Here is a 21,364-nt window from a genome sequence, read left to right as displayed (position 1 = left end):
ATTTGCTTCTGTGCAATGCTGTGTATTTTCTGTGTATTTAAGGCCATGTGCAGGCTCATGTGAGCAGTAGATCTCAGTGTGCAGCTGCCTCTCTGCTGAGCCGGTTCTATTGAAAGCTTTCCCGGCCCCTCTGCCTGTGCTGTTGTGCACCCGCTGCCCTTCCCACCCGTCCCCTGAAGGACAGACCTGTTCTCCTGCCATGGGAAGGAACGGGAAGATTGTGCTTTGAAGCTGCCCAGGGTCTCTCTGAACCAGGTAAAGGCAGGTCTCCGTGCCACAGACACAGACTGAGGTGAGTCTCCTTGTTATTACTGAGGGGTCAGCACTGCACTGGGTGCTGAATTCAAGCACGAAAAGAAGCGGATCCCTGCCCCATGGAGCCTGCAGCCCAATTCTCTTGGCAACGTTGGTAGATTTACTGCTGACGGCTGGACAATGTGCAGGGTCTGAGGTGAACTGCGGCAGAGGGAGGGGGGCTAGACTCCCCTGCAGAGGGGCTTTCTAATAGGGTACAGTCACCCCCACTTCACCAGCGCTGATTCCAAGGGGCAGCCACAGCAGGGTGCATCGCCCCCCACTCCTCCCAAACCAGTACCAGGAGGCCGGGGGTGGATTCTCTCGTGCCATGGCTGCAATGAGTGCAACATGCATCCTCTGCCCCCTGCACTGTCTGTGGTTTAGAGTGACCTGTGGGGAGGGAAAAGTCTATCCGCAGTGCTGGAGCAGGGATACTCAGGCTCGGGAGCATCAAGAGGCTCTTTAATGTGTCTCTTTGCAGCACAAGATATTACAGTTATTAACCAGTCAGGATGCTTTTCCTGTGTTATTAACCAATTAAGTTATCAACTTGCACTAAGTTATTAACTTATTTGCTGTGACTATAGATATGAACTAAACATTTCCCCTGCCATACTGTTTAAATATGGGTAGTACTATAGTAAATGAAACACTGGATTTACACGACTGTGGCTCTTTTGGGGAATGCCGATCGCTAATTTGGCCCCTGAATCACTGAGCTCTGAGTATCACTGCACTAGTGTGATCTAGTCCCAGAGTTCTCACAACAAAATTTTTGGTGGCCTCAGAGAGCTGCCACCAACTCTTGCTGGTGGCTGCTCTGACCACTTTTCCACCTCCCAATCATTGTAATTTCTTTATGTAGGAATTTTTTTTGCAGACTCAGTAATAAAAATAATGTACAATTGTCTCTCTTCTCTGCTGTGAAAAGTTTAATATCTCTTTTCACAGCAGACTTACTCAGCTCCAGCAACACTGGGGACAAATTAAGCCCTGGATGGGCAGGTGGATATGGAGGCAGCGAGGGCCAGGGTGGTGAGGGTGGTGACCTTGGAGCCGGATCCCGTCACTATATGGTGGGGGAACGGAGCCTGAAGCCGCATGGCTGGAGCCTGCCACCCGCCACCTGAAGCCTGACCCCACTGGCCCTGGGAAGGTGGGGAACTCACTGGCTGTCTGCTCCTCCAGCGTTTGTGTCTCCAGAGGTTGGCAGCCCTGGGGGAGGGGGCCACTGCTTCCCTCCCCCACCTCCCCAATCACCACCCAGAAGGCCGTGGCTGCGAGAAAAGTCCCTGGTTGTCACATTTGAGAAACGCTGAGGGAGGCTGGGGATCCTGGGCTGGGAAGTCCATCACTCAGTGGCTGGATCCCCAATTTCCCCAGAGGCAGCACCACTGATTTCCATCCCTGTTGGTTAGCCAGAGACAATACCTTGAAATGGTCCCTGACTTTTGGGACCGGGTGGAATGACAGGCCCTGTGCGAGCCAGGCTGGATGTTTTCAACTTTCAGAATGTATTTACCTGGGCTGCCTGCCAAATCTTGACACAGAGCCAGAGGAGAACTCTCCCAGTGGTTAGTGCGGGCTCAGTGCAGGCAGTGGTATCAGTCACACACACTCTGCATTGTGCAATTCCAGGCTGAAGCTACTTTAGCATTGACATAAGCAACTGCAGCGGTCAGAGCGTTCAAACCCTGGTTACACACCGGTGCTCATGTCAACAGTTCACAAGCACCAGCCTGGTTGCACAGTGACTTTGGGGTGCACTAACTGTGGGGTGCAGCACTGCCCCCTCCACCTGCTCTGATTCTGGGGTACAGTCACTGCAGGGTGCACAGTCCCCCACCGGTGCACTGATGCCAGAGCACAGAAACTGCAGTCTGCATGACCCCCCCCCCACTCCCCTGCATTTACCCCACGGTGCAGTCACTGTGGGGTGCCTTGCCCCCCACCTCACTGATCCTGGGGGGCAGACAGTGTTCCCATATTTCACCCCAACCTCTGCCCTGTTCTGCTGCCCACCCTGATTCCTGCCTTCAGTCACTCTGCGGTAGGTATTCAAATGATATAAACACATCACAGAGCTCAGATCTACCTCCTGCTAACATCTCCCACCTGTGTGTCTCTGTCTAGGCTGATGGTGGGAGCTGGTTTAAGGTACATGGTGCATAGAGGGGGGCCAGGCTGAGGGGTGCAACTTAGCTCCCCATCCCCCCCTCAATGTTTCACCTCTCAGAGGTGCACAGATTCCAGGGGCCGTGACTGAGGGGGTCATTCCCAGCTCTGGGTTTTCTTTGTCGCAGTCTCTGGGGGCTGCTCCCCCCCGCCTCCCCCTCTTCTCTCTTTTTCCTTCTCCAGTCCCTCCTTCTACCCTGATTCTTTCTCTCTTCCCTTGCTGCGTTTCTCCTGTTTCCTCTTTTCACTGCCTAGTTTTCTCCCTCCTTCCTCTCCGCTCCTCAATCTCTTCCCCATTCCCCTCTCCTGAGCCTGCTGTGCATGGAGTGGGCACAAGGACTTCCCTAGTGTGTTTGTGTTTGCGTGGGGTGGGGGGTTAGGAGGCTCTCTGTGACGAGCAATGTGTTATGTCGTCCTTCGGCTCCTGAGTTACTTTCGCTTTCCAGCGGACATTTCGTACTGTGTGGTTGTTACAGCCACAAACTTTCCCTTCACTCTCTGTCTGCATTCCTAGCAACACCAATATCCCCCTCCTGCGCCCCCTGCCCTGAGCTGGAACCCCCAGATCCCATCCAGAAATGGAGGTTACGGGGTTTGGGGTTTCTAACACTGTTTTCGAAGACCAGTCAGACTCCATTTCCTGAATGGTTCATTTCTGCCCCTCCCCCAGTCCACAGGAGAGGAACTGAAACAAGAAACAAAAGAAACAACTCAACTCCACAGGGCAACACACTGACAACTCATTTGTGGAGGAGTTTGGAGGCAAGGGGGCCAGCGCCCCATCCCGCCACAGCTGGGCCCTGATAGCTGGGGCAGCGACTGTCTCTCCCTGTGTGTCTGTGCAGCGCCCGGCACAACAGGGTCCTGATCTCAGCTGGGGCAGGGACTGTCTCTCCCTGTGTGTCTGTGCAGCGCCCGGCACAATGGGGCCCAGTCACTCCTGGCTCGTACCGGGCCCCTCTCTTCCAGGCCCAGATTAACAAAAGTAGTTGGGCTCCTGATTTCTCTTGACATTGGGACCCTGTGTCTCTCCCAACTCTACTTAGGGGTGTATACAGAGGCACCTGACCGCATTCACCTTTTAGCCTGGCCTAACTCCTGGAGTGGGTCATCATGCCCCCTCCCCCTCACCCCTTGCAGAAGTGTGCTGTCCAGGGTTCCCTCCCCACTCTGAACGCTGGGGTACAGATGTGGGGACCCATATGAAAAAAACCCTAAGCTTATTTCTACCAGCTTTGGTTTAAAACTTTCCCAAGGCACAAATTCCTTCCTTGCCCTTGGTATTGCTGCCACCACCAAGTGATTTAAACAAGCATTCAGGGAGGGCCATTTGGAGCCCTACCTCCCGCAAAATATCCCCCCAAGCTCCTACACCCGCTCTCCTGGGGAGGCCTCAGAATAATATCCTAACCAATTGGTTACAAAGTGAGCACAGATCAACCCCCCTGGGTTTTTAGGACACTGAAAAACAATCAGGTTCTTAAAAGAAGTTTATTTTAAAAATAAATAAAAGGACTGCCTTTGTGAAATCAGGATGGATGATAACTTTACAGGGTAACAAAAGGATTCCAAACCCAAAGGGTTTTCCCTCTAGGCAAAATTTTAAAGTTACAGAAACCAAGATAAACCTCCCTCTTAGCACAGGGAAAATTCACAAGCTACAACAAAAGATACTCTAATGCATTTTCTTGCTATTACTTACTATTTCTGTAATATTAGATGCTTAGTTCAGATATGGCTTAGGGAGATGTATTTTCCCTGCCCTGGTTCCTCACTGACCTGGAGAGAACAAAGAAACACAAAACAAAAAACCTTCCCCCACAGTTTTAAAACTATCTTCCCCCATATTGGTCCTTTTGGTCAGGTGCCAACCAGGTTATCTGAGCTTCTTAACCCTTGACAGGTAAAGGAGGGATTAACCCTTTCCAGGGTAAAGAGGGATTTTTTGCTACCCTTAGCCGTATGTTTATGACATGGGCATGGCTTGTGTTTGCACAGCACCTGTCACCCTGCCGGCTCCCTCACCCCGGCCACCGCACGAGGCAGGGAGGACTCCGTCCATCCGCTGGCACAGCTGCTGCAGGGGTGTGGAGCCAGCAGCACAACTGAGAGCCCAGAGTACTGCGCCATTTGCGTAGCAAGGTGAGAGCTGCACGGCGTAAGTCTCTTAAGTGAATGGCATAGCAGTGGCATGGGGAAAAATGGTTCCATGTGGTGCCGAGCGCAGAGCAGCCGCTGGCTGGACTGGGGAGGTGGCAGCGGGGTGCACTTTGCACCCTGGCCAACTCCGGGACTGCAACTGCATTTGTGGGGCAGCTGCCTGGCGTCAGTCCCTTGGGCTGCACCCCCTGTGGCTCGGGAGGTGGGTTCCGGACTAGTCCCTGTAGCCCGCTGGGGATGGGAAAAGGTGGTTGGATTCTGCCCCTTTACCATCTAGGGCTGTAGCCCCATGGATGGAGACGGGCGGAGGAAGGGCAGCTGGACTCAGTCTCAGCCCCTTCCACTCCTTGCTCCATCCCCTTTACTGGTGCATCTATGGGGAGGGTTGGCTGGAATCTGTCCCTGTCGGTCCCCTGCAAAATTGCAGCCCCATGGTTGGGGACAGGGGAAGCACCTGGACTGAATCCCTTTAACCCCCTACCCTGAAGGCGGCAGCCCCTTGGGCTGGGAGAAGGAGCCTTGCTCAGGTGCCAGCATTCAGCACCCACAGGGGAGTTGTCAATGTCGGGAGAGACATTAGCTGAGCCCATGTTGGTGGGGAATGGGGGCAGGGAGGGGCTGGGAACTGGGCGCTGGATTGCCCTGGCAGCTCCCCTCAGTGAGTCCCCAGCCGGAGCTCGAGGCAGGATTAATCCCCACAGTATAAGGAAAGGTGGGGGTGTGTGAGGGGGGCGGGGGTGTCACTGCAAAGTCTGGAATTTTGAGGCATTTCAGTCTGCAATAGGCTGAAAGTTATTGCGCAGTTAACAGAACTTGCAGTTACCCTCTGCCGGTGGCTGTTGGTATCATACGCAGAGAGAAATAAACAAACCCGCCTAACAATGACATCAGAGTGTGTGGGGCGGGGACTGGGGCACTGAGCCTGTCCCCCCAGCCTCTGTGTGCACATACCCTGTCTCTCTGCCAACCCACAGCCTCTGCAGACCTAGGGAGTGTGCTGCTGGGTGCCAAAACCATCCTCCAGGCAGACAGCTGTGTGTCTCATGAGGAGACCTGGGCACCGAGCCACTCCTCTCAGCCTGTGTGGAAAGCGCTGTGAGTGCCTGCCAGGCCTGGCAAACACACAGCTGCAGCTCCCTGGTGCAGGGAGGGTTGGGAACTGGCTACTAAAATCCCCCTTCCCAGAGTTACGTGTGTCGCGCCCCATGCTCCTAGCGTCACAAAGCCATCGGTGCTGGGGGAGCAGGAGGAGCATGGGTATCAAAGCTCTATATGTATGTGTGTGTGCCTACTCCACATCCTGGGGGGGGGAAGACGTGTCAGTACAGGGGGAGGGCACTGGGTACTAAATCCATTTCCCCTCCACACAGAGAGCGCGATGTGCACCTGCCCCAAGCACAAAGCTTGCCCCGTGCACCCTCACCCTCATTATACTAACTCCCCCCTTCCTCCATCCCCCCTCCCCTGCCATTCCTCCAAACACTTTTCTGGAGAAGAGAATACTCGGGGGGGGTGGGGGGGATGATAACAGTTTTCAAGTACGTGGAAGGTTGTTTTAAAGAGGAGGGTGATAAATTGTTCTCCGTAACCTCTGAGGACAGGACAAGAAGCAATGGGCTTAAATTGCAGCAAGGGAGGTTTAGGTTGGACATTAGGAAAAATTATCAGGGTGGTGAAGCACTGGAATAAATTGCAATTTACTAGGGAGGTTGTGGAGTCTCCAGCATTGGAGGTGTTTAAGAGCAGGTTGGACAAACACCTGTCAGGGATGTTCTAGATGATACTTAGTCCTGCCCTGAGTGCAGGGGACTGGGCTAGATGACCTCTCCAGGTCCCTTCCAGTCCTACATTTCTGTGATGGCACACCCAGGTGAGAGCTGCAATCCTGGGGTGAGGGAGAAGGCTGGGGATTTGTTGCACAGGGTTGATGAAATGTGAGGGTGTTCATTGCATTGCTTGTATCTCTGTATTTGTGGCAATGAACAGGGGGCTGCGAAACCACAGACCAGCCCGCTGACTCCTCGTATGGTGGTCTTGGATTCCAGGTCAATCAGGAGAGAAGCCACTGCACTGCTGCTGAGTAAAGCACCGCAGCACCCAGGCAAGGAGAAGGAATAGATACTCCCTGGTGTCTCCCTGAGAGAGGCGAGATGGGGAAGGGAGAGAGTCCCACTGAGGACTCCCAGCAGTCAGAGCAGCCCCTTAACCGCAATGGAGACCTCAACAAAGGAAGGAAGCCAGGTAAACAGTCTCATTGGTGGGGTAGCAGCTTGGGAAGAGACACTGGGGCTACCCAGATGGGGCCACATCTCAGTGGTGGCCACAACTGCCCAACCCTCTGAAGCATGGGGAGCAGAGACCTGCTCACCTCAGTGGGTTCCTATGATCCAGTTTCCTGATTTGCTGTTTCATATGTAGAAACGTGGCCACGTCAGTGTGCGGTTGGCACACGTAAATATTTGCGGGTGCATCTATTATGCCCCCATTTGTTTGAAAAATTGGTCCACGTCTGCCTTGCGCTCTCTCCCTTTCCTTTCCTCACTCCACTTTCTCTTTCCTTCGATTTGTTTTGAGGGCCAGATTTTCAAATGTGTGCCACAAAATGTGTGCACGGGGACAGTGATCTGGGGATAATGTATTAACTGTGCAGGGAGTTCTGGATCTCTATGGCCTACCATAACATTCAGGAAAATGCATTTGCCAGGGCATCCGTTGTATCTTCTGAAGCGTGGGTCAAAGCATTGGGGGTAGGGTATTTGCAAGGGGCTTTATGCAGAGTGGAATGGTAGACCACCAACAATTCTCCCAGCTCAGAGCTACCCGGATTTACCCTTCTGGAGGAATGCTCATGCTATTTCTCATTTAAATCTGATCTGATCACCACAGAACTGTGTTTCTTGAAACAAGGAAAGTAGGAAATCTAGAGGGAGGATGTTGTTTCTAGCCCCAATCCAAATCCAGGCAGGTTAAGCCTTAGCCTGGAGGGCCTGATTGGCAGCTCAGATTCTTGGCTCCAGTGTGGGGAAAGAGGATCTTCCCGCTGTACTTCTAATACCTTCACTGCTTTGCTCTCCTCTAACTAAATCTAGAAGTGGCCTGAGAAAGAACCGTTAGGAAAACAAATGAGTTTGTCCCAGGATCGTTGCCTCTGGGACTGGGATATCCTGGTGTCTCTTCCGGTGACTCATACAAACCCAGCTGTCCTGAAGCTGCAAATAAAAATCCTTTGTTTGTTTCTCAGACTAGGAAGGGGCTGTGCCCTCCCTGCAGGGGGCATTTTCTCAGATCTTTAGTGTCACTAACCTCAGATCTAGTCTGCTCTGAAGCCAAGGGCCATATGGCAAACACCCCTGACGGTCTCAGAGCAGCTTGGCTTGAAGGGGAGCTGGATGCAGTTGGGTTTGTGTGGTAGAATCTGATCCCCTTTGTCCCCCCAGGTGGGGGGCACAGGCAGGGCATGGGGCAGAAACTGCAGAGTGACGCTGAGGATGAGGCACATTTCCCTCCCTTTTGTCGGCTGGGAGCCAGTTGTCTCTGGGACACTCTGGACAACAGCTGCAGGGGAGTCTGGGTAGGAGCAACGGGTGGAATCGTTTAATCCAATTGTAATTGGGCACGTTCATCGATTTGGTGGCACTGGCAGAGCTGGTCGCTTTCAGGGCTCTGGACTGTTGCTTTCATGAGTATTTGTCCATATGCCCAGCATGGACATTAGAGCATTTTAGGGCTTGTCTACACAGACAGTTAATCCACTTTGCTCTAACCGGATTTCAGAGGGCTAACTAACTATTAATGTGTGTCTGCAAGGTCCAAGCGGATAGTTAGGCTGCAGCAGGCTAGCACGGGGTAGACTCATGCCTCAGATGGTTGTGAACTAAATGTGTAGGCAAGCCCCTAGAAATCCAAATACAAAATGATTTGGCCAATGGCAGCTCAGAGGCTGATATTACTATAACTCTGGTCCCTCCGGCAGCCCCAGGACATTCATGGCTTTCTCTCTTTCAGGGAATGGATTTGGCTGCACCTTAATATGCTCTGTTATCTGCTTAGTCCTAGTCGGCGTCGCTGGTTTAATCATTGGTTTGGCAACAGCTCTGGCAGGTGAGTTCTCAGCCTTCGCTCACACCCTGTCTGTGTCTGCGTCTGCCACTCAACCCTGCTGGTGCCGAAGTCACATGATCTCTACTTCCTCTGTGGCTTCAGCAGTCAGGTCAAAACAGAGTCTGTCTATTTAGGTTCTCTTGTGGCCCTCATCACCATAGTTATTAGAGTGCCGCACATGCATTAATGGTGTTTTCCTCACTCCCTGCCCCCATGTTACGGGTGGGGACCTGAGGCCCAGATAAATGAGCTGCCCAAGGTCTCTCAGGGAGTTTCAGTCAGATCCTTAACCACAAAATTATTGCTCTCAGATTTATAGACAGGCCAGATTTTTGGGCACCTAACTTACTGGTTTCAGTGGGAGTTAGATGCTTCGGACCTTTAAAAATCTGCCCTGACATTTCTTCTAAACCCTAACCAGGTTTTTTTAAATTAGTTTAGGTCCCACCCCTGAGTCTCTTTGCCAACATTTGTGGGTCTGAACCAATATTTTCTTCTCGTTGCTGTTGCTGCATGAAAAGACCCAGACAAACAGGCAAAACTGTGATGCACAAAAGAGTGGGATTTTCAAAAGTGCCTTAAGGAGCAGAAATCCCATTGACATTGTAAAAAGAGCCTCAGTGTTGTCAGGTGCACACTCAAGAAGTTAAAAAACTAAAGAGAAATATTTGTCGTTCCCCTCTCTGATACAGTCGCTTTGGGAGTTACTTGTAACAATGGTAGGTACAAAATTTTCAGAGAGAAGGGTGATTATTTTAAGTTTGAGGGTGTCTCACTAACCACTGACAGTTTGTCACTCAACATAAGCCCCCTGTTCAAAGATCAGCTGAGGCAGAACAAAGAGCACAAGAATGTGTTAGAATATAACATGCTGCAATGTCATGCCAAAGAATGTGAATCAAACTCCTTCCTCTCCCCTTCCCCCTCCAAAATATAAAAAGCTAAAATATCCATTGGTGGTGGTGATGGGCGACCCCATTGCTGCTCTTACACAGCACTGAAATAGATACATTGCAGGGAGAGGAAAATTGAGTTGAAACTGTTCACAGAGCCAGCGGTTACACCAGCCCACACCATTTTTGAGATTCTGGTGCCACCCTGTGGCCACTTTCTGTCCCTGATTTAGAGTGGCCTCTTTTCAGTTTAGCTCATGGTGCTTGGGTAGCTGTACAGGAGAATCTCAGAGTTACAAACACCAGAGTTAGGAACTGGATGGTCAATCATACACCTCATTTGGAACTGGAAGTACGCAATCAGGCAGCAGCAGAGACAAAAAAAACCCCAAAAACAAATACAGAAGAGTGCTGTGTTAAAGGTAAACTACTAACAAAATAAAGGGAAAGCAGCATTTTTCTTCTGTATAGTAAAGTTTCAAAGCTGTATTAAGTCAATGTTCAGTTGTAAACCTTGGCAAGAATAACCATAACATTTTGTTCAGAGTTATGAACATTTCCAAGTTACGAACAACCTCCATTCCCAAGGTGTTCGCAGCTCTGAGGTTCTGCTATATGGGTCAAACTGAAAAAAAGCCACTTTTAAAAGGGAACAAGTGTCTCTAGTTGAGGGTTATACCTATATAGTTACACTGGTTTAAACTCACACCTTAGCTTCCAAACAGGGGCGGCTCTAGGAATTTGGCCGCCCCAAGCACGGCGGCATGCCGCAGGGGGCACGCTGCCGGTCACAGCTCTGGGGGACCTCTTGCAGACGTGCCTGCGGAGGGTCCGCTGGTCCCGCGGCTCCGGTGGAGCTCCCGCAGGCATGACTGCGGAAGGTCTGCCGGAGCCGCCTGCCGCCCTGCCGGCAAAATGCCACCCCAAGCGCGCGCTTGGCACGCTGGGGTCTGGAGCCGGTCCTGCTTCCAAAAAACCTTTCCTGTGTAGACAAGGCCTCAGAATTCATTCACCTGCTCCAACAGACTAACTAATTGTAAATTTGACTGTGGCTCTATCACTAGTGCAGCAGTCAGATTCTATGGGGAAAACGCCCCCCGTCCTGTTCAGTGTGGTCAGTGTTTGTCCCTAGAGGGGAATCTCATCCCACCTCCATCTCAGTGCATTTCCTGGAAGAGTAAAGCAAAGAGCAAAACCAGCAGACCTGCTGTCCCAGCTGATTATTCCAAAACTGAACTTCTATCAAGTTTCAATATTCTCCGTCTGCAGGCAGGTTGGTAACTGTCCCCTTGCAGCTACTTAATGCTGCCTCTGGGTCTAGCTCTGTCTCTGCTGAACACTAGCTGTGGGCTGCCTCTTAGCTGCATCCTCACTGTGTTCAGTCACTGAAATCAGAGGCACGTAAACCTCTCAGTGGCCTGATTTCTAATGTCCTGTTTTTTCCCTGGTTCTCTCTAGGCAACTAGCAGAGACTTAAGGAGCCTCTGAATCCTGGACCTGAGGGAATTAGTCCCCTCCATTCCCACCAGATATCGATGGGGAGTTGGGAGGGAAACAGTCTCAGACCTGCATCGCTTTCTTACTTTCAGTACATAGAGCTAACTCACCTGTGGCTGATCCTGGACCACTTGCCGCCCGCTGCTGCTCAGACGGCTGGGTCGGATACCGAGGGAAATGCTACTATTTCTCAGACGCCGAAGGGAACTGGACCTACAGCCGGAGCAGCTGCGCCTCCCTCGGCGCCTCCCTGGCTGGGATCGACAGTGAGCCGGAAATGGTGAGAGACACACAGATGCAATAGATTGGCCCTGACAGGACAGACAGGCTCAGCTTCTCCTGTGCGAGAGGAGCCCTGCTCTGTCACGGGCTGTGTCTACACTACGTGCTGGGGGTGTGATTCCCCTCCTCACGGACACACTTGTGCTAGTATAACCCAGCCTGGTGGCTGTGGCGCTCTGTCCCCCTCTGGTGGCACCTAGCCCAGATTGAGGAGTCTGCTGCAGCTTTAGCCAAGAGCCATGTGGCTTTTAGCTCAGGCAATAGAGGCTCATACACTAAGCTTCAGAGGTCCCAGATTCAGTCCCGCCTGCTGACGGCAGCATGAGTGGAAATAGCAGCGTAGCTGGGGCAGCACAGGCAGCGGAAGCATGGCTTAGCCATGCCAAGTACCTGCCCTCTGGTTCCAGGTGGTGCATTGTTGAATCCGTTGTGAAATCATGTATATCGGTGTAGTTTTAGTCCGCAAGAGTATCCACGTGGGGGCTGGCACCTAAGTCTTGCTTAGGCCTCTGGGAAAACGGGGCAGAGCGAACTGGAAGATGAGAGAGAGGGGAAACTGTGTGGATGGGGACCATCTGAATTCCATCCCACGCAAACGTGAGGGGAAGATTTCCCCTTCCCTCTGCCCCGGCCCCTGTCTGAAATCTCTCTCTCACACACGTACGCACACAACAAAAGCTTTGACTCCCTTGTTGCGCAGAGTGCGCCGAGGCAGATGAGATTCATCTCCTATGAATTTGGAGTCTGATATGTGCTGTTTCTGTTGTATGTGCCTCTATTCAAGGCTTTCATGCTGCGCTATAAAGGCAAACCTGAGCACTGGATCGGCCTCCGGAGAGAGCAGGATCTGGGCCAGCCCTGGAAATGGGCCAACGGCAGCGAATTCAACCGCTGGTGAGTTCCCCTCTCTGTATATTTGAAGAAGAGACCTGGGCAGCAGCGTCCTAATTCAGGGCTCGTCGGGTGCTTTGGATACTTGGATGCTAGAGACAAATCTTGGCTCGTGAATAATCCAGCCTGTGCTGTCAGGTCTTGGCATTTGTCACAGGCTCTTTCAGCTCCTTAGAAGGCCTCCCCCTTGGGTGACTTGCACCCGGCTGTTTCCTGCTTTGTATCAGCGCTGCTCACAGCTGGGTGGGAGGGCGAGCAGCAACCAGGGGTGAGGGAGGAAACCAGCTCCCAGAAGAGAGAATTAAATGGGAACGGGATGATTGTCGTCTTTCATCCCCACCCCCCTTCTCCTTCTGCTGTCCTGATGCTCCATGCTGGTTACTTTCTGTGGCCCTCTTGGTATTCCCACCGGCCAGGGAGGAGGCAGCTGTGGATTCTGTTGCAGGGAGATGGAAGCAGGAGGGCCTGTTCCAGTCTGTACAGACAAGGTCTGTGTGTGCAGTAGCTCCCCTAAGAGACACAGTCAGGAGTGTCTCTGATAGTGACTAACACACGCAACCTCTAGCGCCCTGGCTCTTGTGTTGCAGGTTTCAGATAAGAGGAGGCGGCGACTGCGCGTATCTGAATGACGAGAAAGGCGTCAGCAGCTCACGGTGTGTTATGACGAGATACTGGATCTGCAGCAAACCAGACGCCTATACAAAGGGAAAGGGCCGTGCAATGGGAGAGCAAATTTAAGCGAATCCCATAAATTAGACTTGGAAAGGCCATATTGGGCCACCTCTGGTGGTTCACTCTTACTACCAGCAGGTGGTGCAGAATGGGGTTTTTAGTCTCTTAGGTTTTGTCTAATCTTGACTGTAAATGTCCCCAGTGATTGAGCTCCCATCCAGGGCCAGCTCCAGGGTTTTTGCCGCCCCAAGCAGTGGGGGGGGGCGGGGAAAGCAAGCCGCAATCGCTATCAGCGGTAGCTTCACCACGCCGCTTTCTTCTTCGGTGGCACTTCGGTGGCAGGTCCTTCCCTCTGAGAGGGACCGAGGGACCCGCCGCCGAGGAGCCTGACGTGCCGCCCCTTCCCCTTGGCCACCCCAAGCACCTGCTTGCTGAGCTGCTGCCTGGCGCCGGCCCTGCTCCCATCCCTTCCCTTGGGGAGACAGTTCACAGCCTAACAGACTCACCCCAGCAAGGCAGTATTTCCTGTGATCCAGCCTGAAATCGACCCTTTGTTCAGTTTAATCAAAGCAAGCATGAGCGGCTGAAGATGAGCGTGAGTTTTCAAGGCGTAATGACGACAAGAAAAGCCAGGGGGGGCCACCTGCTCAGAGTTGTCATGTCCCAGAGCAGAGAGGAAGAATCTCTCTGTACAGCTGTGGTCCTGGGTTTCATTTTGGGGTTTTTGGTGCCAGAAAGATACTGGTAAATTACAGCGAGTCCAAAGAAGAGCGGGTTGAGGGGGTGGGATCAGGGATGGAATTGAGGAGACAGAGTTCACTTGAGCAAGGGAGGACATGGCAGCCTACCAAAGAGGGAGAAAAAATGCTTAGAGGGATGAGATATAAAATGGAGGAAGGGGATGAAATTTTAAAAAGGAGAAATTCTAGATTGACCTTCCGGGATCTCTGAGGCTGTGAAGGAGTCTCCCCAAGGGAAAGGCTGGAACATTGAATACTCGAGTGGCTAACGCACTAGGAATGTGCAATAGGGAGCAATCCACTGTTGGCTTCTGGTGGGTGGGTGGAATGGGATCTAATTGTTCTCTTGTGTCTAGTGTCTGTGCTGCTTCCTTGGGTTGGATATTGGCTGTGAGATGTGACTCTTGACTCCAGGTGTAAGCCACCGCTCCCTCTCCATTGTTAAAAAAAACTTTTTTTGGGAAGCCTGAGTTTTAGGAGGTAGTTCCTCCCCCGGATCATCCTCTATCCCCCTCCTCCACCCCCCGTTAGTAAGACAGATGTTACACGTTCAGGGTTTATAGTGACCTCTGTGTATCAACCCCCTTCTCACTGCTGTCAGATTTTAAGTGCGATGAGGGAAGGCCCTACAAAACTATAACATGCTGTGAAACTGCTGCTTGGCACGTTTCTTTTCCCTTCCCCTGCTCCTCCTTTCTACCCCAGTCTCTCGTCTCTCTATAGTTCATCCAGGCTCATCTCTTCGGCCATGTCTACACTACAAATTTATGTCAACCTAACATACGTCGACGTACAGCCACCGCAGTTAGTAACTTGCTGGGGTTTGCGCTTGCTTGGCTCCTTGTGTCAGCAGTCCACGTCCTCACCCCAGGTTTGCTTGTATTGTCAACGGGGCCATTGTGGGATGGCTCCTGGAGGCCACTAGCAGTCAGCATAAGCCATGCAGCATCTACACTGCCGCTGCGTTGAGCTGATTACATCGACCGTGACTTTACGCGACTCGGGGAGGTGTAGAGAGGCACTTATGTCGGCAGGAGCCAAATTTAAGTGGTGACACTTCCCAGCTGGGCAGCTTATGTTGACCTCGCCCTGTAGTGTAGACCAGGCCTTGGAATAACTGTACGGTGACTAACCCAAACCAAGTGCAGGGAACTGGGGAGGGAGGAAAAGACTGTTATGAGTTGGAAACGGTACAGCCTCACCGTCCTCTGATTGGCTAAGATCATTCCCTTTCAGCATCATATTGGTGTAACATACTGGGGGGATGTTTCCTTCATGATCAATCCCATCTAATCAATGATGTAAAGCATTGGGGCATAGACTCTATTAGCACAGCATAGCCAATTAAGAAAGCTAGTGGGGGGGGGCGGGATTTCAAATGTTTTTACTTATTATTATAGTCTTTAATTATGTATCTATGTGGCAAGTATCATTGCCTCAGTCTTCCTTGGTTATAATATACCACACACTAGAGTGTCATTTCACCATGGGGCCCTGGTCCATGATCGGGGTCCTTGGTGCTACTGCCTCTGGATGACTAGGTAAGCTTCAGAAGCTCTCCATGATATTATAGCTCAGCTTTTAAAGCTGGCTGTAGAGACCTGATTGTACTTACATTTTTTGTTTGTTTATCCACCTAGTTGGTAACATTGGGACTAGAGTGTTCTTTTTATTACATGCAGTGTTGGAGCCACGTTGGTCCCAGCATCTTAGAAAGGCAAGATGGGTGAGGAGATATCTGTTACTGGACCAACTTCTGTTGGTCATAGAGTGTATGTTCACACTTAAACGTTACAGCGGCACAGTTGCAGAGGAGGGTTAACTACGGTGATGGGAGAAGCTCTCCCATTGGCGTAGCTCGTCTTTACTAAAGCACCACAATGGCATAGCCGCAGTGCTGTACGTGCAGATCTGCCCTTAGCCCACCTAAGGAGTGTGGATTTTTCATACCCCGGCTGACGTAGTTAAAGCGACCTAATTTTCTAGGATAGGTCAGGCTTTAGTATAAGAAGTTAACTAGGGACCATTTCAAGGGACCATTCACAGGGAAGTGACCCATTAACAGGTTTTTATTAGCTAATGAGAAATTGGTTTCATGATGGTTGTTTAGCAGCTGGGTTTTTGCAGGCTTTGTAAATAACATTATTACAGTATTGTTCTGAACGGTTGGATTATCAATCATGCCAAAGCGAGAGCCATCACATTCCAATTTCCCTCATCCATGGCATATCAGATGGCAGAAAATAATAGGATAAAACACTTGGAGTGAAACAATAAATTTGTCACCTCTCTGTATTCCAGGATCCATTTACTTCCTTAAATTAAAAGAAATTATCAAAGAAAACGAAAATTAAAATCATAAAGCAATGTGTATGTTTGCATTCCTTTCCCCTGTTGTTGGTAATGATTGTATTAATTTAAAGGTCTTCTCGCTACTTTCCTTTGCGTTAAAGGAGGGCAGGGCTGGCTTTTATTTTTCCTTGAAAAACAAAAACTTACATTTCCTGTCTTTGAGACTCATCGGCCTTATTAGCAGAAACAATATTTAAAAGTCATTTTAAACGTTGCAGATGAACACAGTATGATGGGGCAAACTGGCATGGCTTTTACAAAGAGAACATACGCCTCGCCACCCTGACACATTGGTCCTCACACAGGCAATGCTAAGCTATGCTCTGGAGTTTTGCATGGTGGCCTCCATCCATAGCTCATCTTTGCTCAGTGCATGGTTCTCAGTGTGTGGTGTGGAGGTGAAAGAAGGATTAAAACTCCACCCTAAAAGTAGCTGGTGTAGCAGTGGTGCGGGACTTGGTCTAAGCACCTGAGTACAAACCTACCCAGACCCCCTGGCTAAGTAATCAGACAGCTACCTGAAACCACTGCCCTGCTAACCCCACACACTGCTAGTAGTCTGCATCTATCTACCTGAGCTGGGAAGCGCCCCCCCCCAGCTGCAGTGTAAATGCACCCCAGAGGGCAAAGCAGCCAGCGATGAGGAGAGTGTGATGTTCCACTCCATATGTTTTATGGAAATATGCTTATGAATGTGAATATGATGTAACTGGAATATGCCTAATGCAAAAGGTCTCTTGTAAGGTATTACAAAGCTTATAACCTACTGCATATTGTAGCCTATAGGACTAACCTGCTTGCTTACATATATGTATCTTTTCTTATAGTTTAAGTATTTGGTTTATTGTAATAGGTTTATATTAAAGTAAGTTTGGCTGTAATGCAAGAGACCTACAGGCCATATCCTGTATGTTAAGCTAAAGCAAAGTTAGCGTATCTATATCCTGTGCCCTTTTACCCAGAAAAGCAAAGTTAACCTTTTATCTTGTTTTTCCTATACCCAAATAAAGTGCCTACGCCTAGGTCAAAGACCTTTACCTAGACCAATAGACAATGGAGAATGGCATGGGGTGGGGGGTTTCAGTGTTGTACCCATAAACTTAACAAGTACATCACAAGACTGATGTGCGTACATACCTGTCATCGATACGCACATACATATTAGCCTATGGGGTAAGTGTACCCTAACGTTTCTGTGGGTGAGGAATGAAATTTGGGCATACGAGGAAGGATTTCCGGCATTTGCCCTATAAAAGAAGTGACCCACCTCAATAGAGTATCTCCAGTTCTCACTTTTTCTCCATTCTTACTTACTCCATTTCTGTTCTTACTTATTCTCTGTCTATTCTATCTATCTACAATGACAGCTGCTATCAGTAGGCTGCACTTGTTCTTCTTCAACTTTAAGTTTCAAGGGAACTAGGCTAAGATTGGTTCCCCTAAGTTTTATTCTTTGTTTATTAGTTTTTGATTTTAAGTTTAAGTTAGTCGAGTAAACCCTAAGTTCACCTTAATAGCTCATAGCATTAGTTTCTTCTAAGCACTGCATCCCTCACTGAAGAGTTGAGAAACCTGAACCGCAAGGCTGGTCCTGTGTCTCTTACCACCAGGTTATCAAGGAAGGGTGTGAGTATATTAACCAAAGCTTTGTTGCATATAATACTATATTATCACATGTATCTTTTGAATAGCAGGAATGCCATTGTAACTTTGTAACTCTGGGTATTTTACCGTTTACTTACTATTATTGATTTTAATAAAAAGTCTTTAAGGCCAGATCTGTCTCAGCGTGAGCTTCCTGTCATAACCCGGAGGGTCCTTTGTAAATTCTGTGGAGCCTGATTCAGGACAAGAACTTTTATCTTCTGATCAAACAGATTGGTGAGCCTAAACCCCATGCTAATTAATATTGATGATGATAATTATTAATATTATGAATACATTAAATTTAAATTATTAAATTCCCATATTATCCAAATTAATATTATTAGTACACCCTAAATCAGGCTACAATATATACATCCTATTTGTATGAATGTATCATTCTTGTATCTGAAACTAGAAAGATGAAGTATAATTCTGAGGTCCTATGTAATTATGCAAAGTGTGGGCCATTAATGGTGGCTCCCCACCCCAGCTCACCTCTGCTATGCCCCCTCCCCGAGCACGCCGCCCCCGCCGGCAATGACAATAATTGCATGGAGCGGCTGCTGCGCTGGGAGAGGGAGTCTGAGCTGCACTTGTCAGCGCGCCACCGGCAGCCCAGCCCAGGAACGCTGTAAAAAAAAAAATTGGGGGCACTTCCTTGCACCAGCCCTGTGTAACCTTCAATAGCGCGTGAAATATCAGCTGCGGCTCTTGTGAGCTCTAAACGGAGACATGGGGTAATTGGCAGAGCAGGTTGATTATTTTTTTTCCAAACAAAACCATCTTTAAAATAAATGAATAAAATGCCCTTTTCCCCCTAAATTCAAAAGGGTTTTTTGAAACTTTGTGTTTCAAATATTTTTTATTTAAACTGTAAATGCAAATGTTAGTTTGGTTTTTCCCCTTTCCCTTTTTCATTTTTCATTTGCTTTTTTGGTCTTTGCCCTTCATGGTGTGTTGGCACCATCCTCAGTCGTTGTGTACGGTCATCACCGTCTTCAGTTGTTGTCTTGCCTCTTTTCTCTTCTGTGTTCTAGCCTCATTCCTCTCTAGCTCCCTCCCCCTCCCAACCCCCATCATCTATGCCAGGTCCTTTCTTCCCAGTTTACATTCGGTCGTTTTCTTTGGGTTTGGCTGAGTTTCTACAAATGCTCATTTTGATTTGTTGGTGTTCCTAGTGCTGGATCTCTCCCGAACTCGTGCCCCAGCCCTCATGGGCCCCCAGTGGCTTGGACACGTTCCCCCAGAGTCCACCTGGCAGCAGAAGCTGTGCTTTCTAGTGTAAGTCCTCCAGGGACTATGTGCCAGGAAAGCAAGGAACCCAGGCTTAGCAAACCATAGATGCTTTTACTCTTGAAAGCATTAGAGAGTCACAACAAAATCCTGAACTCAACCCTGTAGCCTGATCTAGCTCCTCCTGTGACCCCTGGGTTTGGTCAGCAGCCTTAGGCTAGACGGCCCTTCCTGCCTCCTCTCTCCTTAGCCTGGTCTTCTGGCAAAGCTAGAGAGTCTTTCAAAGTCAATGGCCCTCTTGGCAGGAAACCCAAATTTCACCTCGCTTAAAAACGACTGGTTTACAAAAACAGACCAAAAATACAAAAGTGTCATAGTGCATTACTGAAAAATTGCTGACTTTCTCGTTTTTACCATTTAATTATAAAATAAATCGATTGGAATAGAAATATTGTACTTGCATTTCTGTTGTATAGTCTATAGAGCCATATAAACTAGTCATTGTCTGTTTGAAATTTTAGCTTGTGCTGACTTCGTTAGTGCTTTTTATGTAGCCTGCTGTAAAACTAGGTAAATCTCTAGCTGAGTTGATGTGCCCCCTGGAAGAGCTCTGCATACCTCCAGGGTACACATACCTCTGGTTGAGAACCACTGGACTAGATGACCTCCTGAGGTCCCTTCCAGCCCCACATTTCTAGGATTCTATTATTACGGTAAGGCCCAAAGGCCCCAGTCAGGATTGGGACCCCACTGTGCTGAGCGCTGCACAAACAAAGCAGAGACAGCCCCGGTCCTGAAGGGCTCACAGTCCAGAGACACACACAAAGGGAACGGGAATGTCTTGCCATTATTGGTGAGGTTGGTTATACTCGGGAGAAGTGTGAATTGGTTAGGTCGCTGTTAAGAAGGACGGACAGCTGGACTATGACATGATCCCATTTTGTGTTAATGGAAAAATAAGTTTAAAAAGAAAAAGACAGAAAAAGGCAAGGAGAAGAGGATCAGTCACAGCCTATCCCCTGCCTAGCCAGGATCGCAGGCTGGGTTCTGTAGGCCTCATGGCAGAGGTGAGCCTGAAGGAGGATAATTCTAACATGAATACTGTAGGGGGACACTTTAAATCGATACCTTGGCTTCCCTGGGGATGTGACAGGGCTGATTGGTTCCTCTTGGACAGGTTTAGTATCACATAACCCTCTTCACCCTCCATTGTCCAGAGCTGCTCTCAGCTTTGATGATCCAGCAGCTATTCAGAAGAGAAATGACAAAGTGATTAACCGGATTCAGACTCAGCCTGTAGCTTCAGGCATGTGCCTGCGGTAGAAGCTTTGTCTTCTCCACAAGAGTGAGTGTGAAACCACATAAGAAGTAAAGATGCATGGTTCAACCAGCAGCAGTAGAGTTGGATGTGCCTTCTGCACGCATGGTAGTGACCACATAAGCTAAACTTCTTTCCATAATCAACTCTTGTCAGCCCTCTAACATCTTCAGAAAAAAGCTGCTTTCTACCACCAATTTCTCGTGCACGTTCTCTAGCTCAAGGAGAATCATACGTGTGCACCTGCAAAGGTTGAGCTTAACAACTGTAACTTGCCCACAGGGAGTCAGCAACACAGAGCTGGCAAATGAACTCAGAGCTTTGGTGGCCCAGCCCAGTGCCCTAATCACAAGACCAGCCTCCCTTGCTGAATGTTTAACTTCGTTTTTTTCTCCACACATTGTGTCGAGGTGTAACTGACTCTACAAGGTTCAATATGAACCACACAACTACAAACTATCCTGATGTGAAGGCAAGACAGAAAGAAGAGTGAGAGGCCAATATGGCTCCATCAGGAGCTCTTTAATTACCTGAAAATCAAAAAGGATCCTACACAAAGTGGAAAAACATGGATGAATTGCTAAGGATGAGTACAAAAGAACAGCCCAAGTATGTAGGAACAAAATCAGAAAGGCTAAGGCACAAAATGAGTTACCCCTAGCAAGGGACATAAAAAGCAGTAAGAAAAGGTTCCTTATATACATAAGGAACAAGAGAAAGATGAAGAAAAGTGTAGGTCTTCTACTGAGCAGGAAGAAGTGCTAGTAACTGATGAAATCAAGAAGGCTGAGGTGTTCAGTGCCTGTTTTACTGCAGTCTTCACTTAAAGGGTTAATGGTGACCAGATACTCAACACAATTCATATTAATAACAAGGGGGAAGGAACGCACGCCAACATAAGCAAAGAACTAACGAAAGAATATTTAGACAAGTTAGATGTATTCAAGTCCACAGGACTTGAGGAAATTCATCCCAAATAACTTAAATAACTAGCTGATGCAATCTCGGAACTGTTAGCAATTGTCTTTGAGAACTCATGGAGGATGGGTGAGGTACCAGACAAATGGAGCTGGACATAGTACCTATCTGTAAAGAGGGAAACAAGG

At 49.2% G+C, this 21,364-nt stretch overlaps 1 protein-coding gene across 1 annotated transcript; it reads left to right on the top strand.

Moving 5' to 3' along the window:
* Positions 1 to 6: 6 nt before the first annotated feature.
* Positions 7 to 13,179, top strand: LOC123344986 (C-type lectin domain family 2 member D-like). Its single transcript, XM_044981493.1, has 6 exons — positions 7 to 292; positions 6,619 to 6,873; positions 8,638 to 8,733; positions 11,216 to 11,403; positions 12,190 to 12,299; positions 12,884 to 13,179. Exons 2-6 carry the CDS (start codon positions 6,783 to 6,785, stop codon positions 13,032 to 13,034), a joined length of 636 nt encoding a protein of 211 aa, XP_044837428.1. The 5' UTR covers positions 7 to 292; positions 6,619 to 6,782; the 3' UTR covers positions 13,035 to 13,179.
* Positions 13,180 to 21,364: the final 8,185 nt, after the last annotated feature.

The sequence above is a fragment of the Mauremys mutica genome, chromosome 12 (assembly GCF_020497125.1).
Source record: "Mauremys mutica isolate MM-2020 ecotype Southern chromosome 12, ASM2049712v1, whole genome shotgun sequence".
NCBI lineage: Eukaryota > Metazoa > Chordata > Testudines > Geoemydidae > Mauremys > Mauremys mutica.
Note: the sequence above shows the minus strand (reverse complement) of the source record. Positions and strands in the feature narration are given on the sequence as shown.